The sequence below is a fragment of the Acromyrmex echinatior genome, chromosome 2, assembly GCF_024713525.1.
Source record: "Acromyrmex echinatior isolate Ae372 chromosome 2, ASM2471352v2, whole genome shotgun sequence".
NCBI classification, from domain to species: domain Eukaryota; kingdom Metazoa; phylum Arthropoda; class Insecta; order Hymenoptera; family Formicidae; genus Acromyrmex; species Acromyrmex echinatior.
The window spans coordinates 11,924,234-11,930,821 of NC_141853.1; the positions used below are offsets into that span (position 1 = coordinate 11,924,234).

Genomic DNA, 6,588 nt, shown 5'->3' on the forward strand with positions numbered 1-6,588 from the left:
GTATGGAGAGCGACTAATGATGCCATCCACCTCGTGCAGTTACAAAACGGTCGATCCAGTCGAGGTTTTGATTTGAGTAAAGTTCGAGCGTACGTTTCTGTTTCTGTTGCAGACATGAGCATCCTTGTTTTTAACGGTTTTCTATTACTGGGCTTCGTCGTGGCTACGGTACCGGATGTTCTAGTATTGGGTTCGCCGGGCCCCACGCAGGTCATCGATCGGGATACTTCTGCGAAGAAATGCCGATACAACAGGGCCTACTCAATGCTGGAAGCATCCTGCTCGAATTTGGAGCTACATGATATCCCGACGAATCTCAAGGCTGACATACAGGTAAGATTATCAATAAATACCGTAAGTCAATCTGTTCTTATGTTAATTGAATATAATAAATATTATAAATGTAACTATATTTATTATATTAGGCGCGCAACTAAGTTCTCGCTGTTATTTTGATGCAAATGCCACGAAAATAACAGCGAGAACTTAGTTGCGGACCTAATATATAGTTATATTTTTGTACGAAATATACATCGAGTGTCTTCTCTTTGTTACTTGCAATAATTCGTATAAAATAGAAACTAATAAAAGAGTTTATGTTAAACTATACTGAAAATTATAGCAGTCTTTTATTTCTCTCCGTTCTCTTTCTTTATTCAGTTTCATATTACGCGAAAGATAATGTTAAGCAAAACGCTTAATATTAAAAGTTTTAAATGAACAATGTACAAAAGAAGTAGTTCCAACAATAAGAATTAAGATGTATAATAAGAGTTAATAATTAAGATAATTTATGATTACTTTCAAATCTTTTAACTGTCCAAGTTTCTTTTGTACAGTCGTTATATATTTTATTATCTCAATTCTTATTATATTAATTCTTACTCTATATCTTAATTCTTATTACTAAAATCTCATATTAAATAAAATAAAATTAGTTAATAACTACTAAAAAAAAAAAATAGAATTTTGGGAATATCGTGCGCTCCCTTTTGTGATCTCTTGTTTATTTCGTTATTTACATCAAAGGAAGTAAATCTGGTAACCTTAATTTACAAAGGATACACAAGACTGACTTGCGAGACGGATTGATGTCCCAGCAGGTTAACGCGTGCGCTGTCTTGTAACGCGTACTTCATAATAGCATTACAGAAGTTTCGCTTTATCAATGTCGACGATAAAACGTATATACTTGTTGATACCTTTTCGGAGACGCCTTTGTTGATCACTGTTTTATTTTTTAATGATATTTCTTTTACGGTAATAATACATTACGCGCTTTATGTAATATTAATGCGATGATAAATCTATCTTTGAGCCCTTTAATTCGTACATTGTTAACGACCGAACTTTATGTGCGAATAATTAATCACTTTCTCCAGTCGGATATTTCAACAGTATCACAACGCGGGCCCTTTGTAGAGCTCTATAATCTAACGAAATATTTTTGCATGCATGCTCCTTTCCGGAGTTTAAATCTTTTCACCGCTTTCCATACCATGTCCGCTATTTTTCTTTTTCTTCCTTCAATTGCCCGTCCGATACGACCGCAAATCCCCGTACGTCTACTACTATACTTTCGTACTTTGGTTGGTAAACTTGCCTCTCGATGAATCCCAGGCAAAACTCCAGACATGCTAAATCCGGAGATTGGGTTGTCCAGGGTCACGAGGATGGATGCGTTCCGCAATACACTTGAGAAAATTTAGTCGTGCAGAGATATTACCGATATTCTAACATCTTGATCTTTCGTATCGGAGCAACCGAGAGCAATTTCATTGCAAATTTTCTTTGGCCTGATCCAATTGAGTTTTCTTCAAGTCGCACTTCGTGTCGATAAATAATTTTTTGTAAATAGAAATTCAAAATTGATATTCTTATAAAAGATTTTGGTATCTTTGGTATTCAGTAAGAACCTCTTATTTTTCGTTTAATTTCAAACAAAACTTGTCTTAATAGAATTCTTTTTTTAATTTAACTCGTTGAATCACTTACTTTATCAAACTGTTATTGAAGGAAACATTAATTTACGTTGAAAAATCCGCCGTTAAATGTGCACTTGTGAGAATTACATGTAAATCTGTGCAACCACATATATAACTTAACGCGCATAAAGAGCTGTTTATACATTCAATCGACAAAGCTAACTCGTACGTAGAATTTAATGGACGATGTCTGGTATTTTGCAAAAATACCAGACATACTAATTTCAAAGTTAAGTCTGCACGATGTAAACGTTAACAGAAGATCCTTTTAAATATTTACAAATGTGTCTCAAATGAAATAAAGAAGAAATAAAATAGATTTTATCTCGGAGAGTTTATCTTATAAGCAGTTTAAATTCTTCAATTTTCAATAAAGCAGAAGAATAAGTAACCTATTTTCCAATTAATTTAAAATCTATCATCTATTTCATCTTAATAGAAGTTGTATTAAAAATATTTAATATTCTCTCTCTCTTTCTCTCTCTCGTAATTATATGAAATAAATAAATTAATCATTCTTGATTAATGAGACACTGCAAGACTTATAAATTTTGCAAATCAGTACGATCGATACCGAAACTCTGTAACAAGCAAAAAGTTGCATGCAAGGTTTATTAAATTAATATATAAATAAAAGGCATTGAAAGATTCGTATACCTCTTTATTGCGTTTACATACCAAGAGTCTGTGTCAAAGAAATCATTTATCCGTCGACCTAATATCTCGTTTTCTTCTTGTATTATTGAGTTAGCTATGCCATTAATTCTTCTCGTTGACTAGTCAATCTGACAAGTGCATCTTTATGGAAACAAAGATCTTATTGATAAATTCCGACCTCTTTCCGTCCAACGGAATTACCATTTTTTGCCTTTAGAAAAGAGATATTAAGATAATATTTTTGTTTATTTTATTCTTACACATATATATACTATTTATTATTTTCTCGTTGCAATAATTAATGTACCTATAACTAAACTCTAATATTACTGGATATTGAAATTATATAAGATTTTAACATTTTCCAATCCAATTCAATTGAACGATGTATGCTTATATTATTTTTATTTATACAGAGAATAATCTTTTTATAAACATATATATGTTTTTCCTGTTTTTTTAATCTTTTTATGTACATGTCTTGTTTAATTAATATTTGATGGAAATTTCTGTTACAGGTATTGGATGTTACAGTGAATCGATTAAGGGAGTTAACGAACGATAGTCTGACCTCTTACAAAAGCTTAGCCTATATCTATCTGGGTGACAATTTTATCCAAAATATCGAGGAAGGAGCCTTTGCCAAACAGAAGTATCTGGAAGTGCTAGATCTTTCACAAAATGGTTGCGACACTCTGCCGAAGAGCCTCTTCCAACTGCCGTATCTCCGCACGCTTTACCTCGGTTACAACAAGCTTACCGACTCAGTGTTCAAGATGGAAGTTACCTCGCCTATCAAGCTGTTACAGTTGACCAGGAATAAGCTCACCAAGATCCCGTATATCGGCCCTCAGCCGACCCTTGTCACCCTTAACGTGTCCGAGAATCTGATCACCTCGGTCGATACCGAGGACTTGGCGCCGTTCTGCTCACTGAAGTTCCTCGATCTCTCGCGGAACATAATCAAATTTAACGCTGCGAATAGTTGCAAATGCGAGATGTTGAATGCCTGGGCGAAGCTACATCAGATCAAGATGAAACCTAATTTCTTCAATTGCACCAACTCGAACATCATAACCGAGGATTGCACCAATTTGCAATTCAGTAATCGAACGTACGAATTGTATAACCAATGTTCGACTATCATACAGCAGAAGGTGGAGACTGAAAAGGCCCGCTCAGTCTGGATACTGGTAGTCACGTGCGTTTCGGGATTCCTTTTCGTCGTCTTCATGGTGCTGTGCTGCGTGCACAAGCGGAATCGCAGGCGACGCAGGAAGCAAAAAGAACAACAGCAATTAGCAGCGAACAACGCCAATACTGAGTTACTAAATAGCAATTTGACAACCGGTAATTCGTGAAATAATCGCTGAAAAACGTACAACAATAAAAATTGTAGAGAATCCTGTGTCGATGCCGAGAGGAGTACAGCTTTATACGAACCGCGAGGAAATGGAAGTTAAGGAGTTATCGACTTTGAAAACAAAATTAACGATGTTCAAAGTATTTGAGATACCTGTTGGTATTTATTGAGAGTTTAATCAACGGATTCAGAGAGAGAATTTAATTGGATATATCGACAGATACGTGCCTAACAGTTTGTATCTGATCATTAATATACATTTACATTCACATGTTCAATAAATGTGAGATTATAGTTTGAATTCTTCTGACGTGACTGCCATTTTCGAAGATATTACAAATTTTCAGAAGAAGTGAGATATACACTAGCCTCATAAAGCATGAACAATATAATACAAATTCGTTACCATCCAAGATATCGAGCGAAATGTGATTAGATTTTACTTAAGTAGATTACTTAAGACTCCGAAGAGAAGCGCAGCCATCGAAAGTAACCAACGGAACTTCGTGAAGACTATGCTTACAAGATATAAACGCGTTAACTTATAAAAATGTGTAAATGTTCTATATTGTGTTCACACATATATATAAATATATATAATAGTTACAATATATATATATAAGATCTATGTGAATGTGATGGATTTTCAAGAACTCTGCGTGTTTTGAATGAATATATTCATCTCATTATACTCTTTGCGATGATAGAAACTATGATTTTGATCGAACAAATCTTGGAAATCGGTCGCGCTCATTATCATACTTTTGTCAATGCAATAGCAATGCGAAGGGTAACATTTATTGCACGGTACTTAACGAAGAGTTTTCTTTCAAAGGATATTGCGATATCAAAGTAGATTCTTTTATCCAAGGATTAATTACATGATGTTGATTTTATTTTTTGTCAGAATCCTCTTTTTCTCACTTATTTTACAATTTTGTATGATGGCATTTTTATTTATTTTTTATGTAAGCTAAGAATAGGTAAGATTTTATGTGTATTTATTTATAAAAATATATAGTGTATACAACATTACATCGTAGTAGGCTAACAAAATTTATGCAATCTTATTTCTTGAAATTAGTTTTTTCTTTCTGTTTTTCTGAAACATTTCCATTATGTGGATACATAGGTACGTTACCACAATTATCATATTTAAATAATAAAGTTAAGTTATATGTAATTCGTACTTATACTTCATAATATATATAACTATATTACAGTTAATTATTATACTATAGTTATAATATTACGAAACTATATATATATGCATATAAATTATGAAGTATATGTATACTTACCTCATATAAATACAGGGTGTCTCAGAAATAAGATAGGAGCCGCATTAGGGGCGTAGAATGGGTCAAGGGGAACAAAAAAGTCTAATATCATTTTGAGATATTCGTTGTAGTTTTAAAATTAAAAAAAAAAACGTATAAGCCAATGCGGTGAAGTCGCGCCTCACTCTCAATGGTACACCGCCGTCACTACCGCGTGAGGAGCTTATACGTTTTCTTTTTTAATTCGAAAACTACAGCGAATATCTCAAAATGGTATGAAACTTTTTTATTCCCCTTGACCCATTCTATGTCCCTAATGCAGCTCCTACCTTATTTCTGAGACATCCTGTGGATATATATATATATATATATACAGGGTGGCATCAAATTTCGGCCCCACTCGTCCTGAGTAGGTAGAGCGGACTAAACTGCGTCGAAAAGTCTTGTATCATTTTGCAGTTTGCACAATAATTAACGAGTTATTAACATTTAAAGATAGTCAAATACATGCGTTCGCCCGATCTATATATCTTATTGTTGAAGATACGGTCCGTGCATCGTACGATCGGTGGGCCGTATCAAAATGATACAAGACTTTTCAACTCAGTTTTGTCTGTTCTACCTGCTCAGAACGGGTGGAGCCAAAATTTGGAGCCACCCTGTATATTGGTGCAAAGAGCCGCAATTCATTTTTAGAATATAAAATATTACAGATTCGTATCATGAATGCGAAATGTTGCCCAGCTTAGTTCCTAATATTTATTTCATACGGGTGCAGAGATGATCATTTTTTGTTTCATCATAATATCGTAAAGCGAATAGAATAATCGTACCATCGAAATAACGCAACATTACGTAAATGTGACGCGCGCATTACGATATGTCAAAGAACTTTTGTACTAATTTCCATGTTACCTTTTAATATATGCGAAGGACCTTTGTATATGTATTGTATGTACAGAGATATTAATAAAACTCAAATAAAATGATCTTCAACGAAATTTAATCTTTAAAAATCCAAACTAGTTTCTGATTTTTCTCAAGATGACACATATTTAAGATTTCTAACTCAAAAACTGAAGGAATAATAAAAAAATCTACTCGATTTGAAAATTAATGACTTATATATGTTTCATGAGATACAAATTTTTTTATATATAAATATCTTTATACATATATCTAAATTTTTCAAAATTCAGCGAATCAAATTTTTAATAAAAAAATACACTCAATTTTTTTACTCTAAGATATTGAGCCATGCCCTTATTCTAAGATTTTTTTCCTTCAATCCTTTTATTTCAAC

At 33.3% G+C, this 6,588-nt stretch overlaps 1 protein-coding gene across 3 annotated transcripts in view; it reads left to right on the forward strand.

Moving 5' to 3' along the window:
• Lapsyn (Leucine-rich repeat activity-regulated protein at synapses) overlaps nucleotides 1–6,275 on the forward strand; it is an 86,916-nt gene extending 80,641 nt beyond the window's left edge. For all 3 annotated transcript variants that reach the window (XM_087403003.1, XM_011057521.2, XM_087403002.1), the window contains exons 3-4: nucleotides 113–333; nucleotides 3,161–6,275. In XM_087403003.1, coding sequence (XP_087259129.1) covers nucleotides 115–333; nucleotides 3,161–4,003 — 1,062 coding nt within the window. In that variant the 5' untranslated portion in view covers nucleotides 113–114 and the 3' untranslated portion in view covers nucleotides 4,004–6,275. The remainder of the gene's footprint in view (nucleotides 1–112; nucleotides 334–3,160) is intronic.
• The last annotated feature ends 313 nt before the right edge of the window (nucleotides 6,276–6,588 follow it).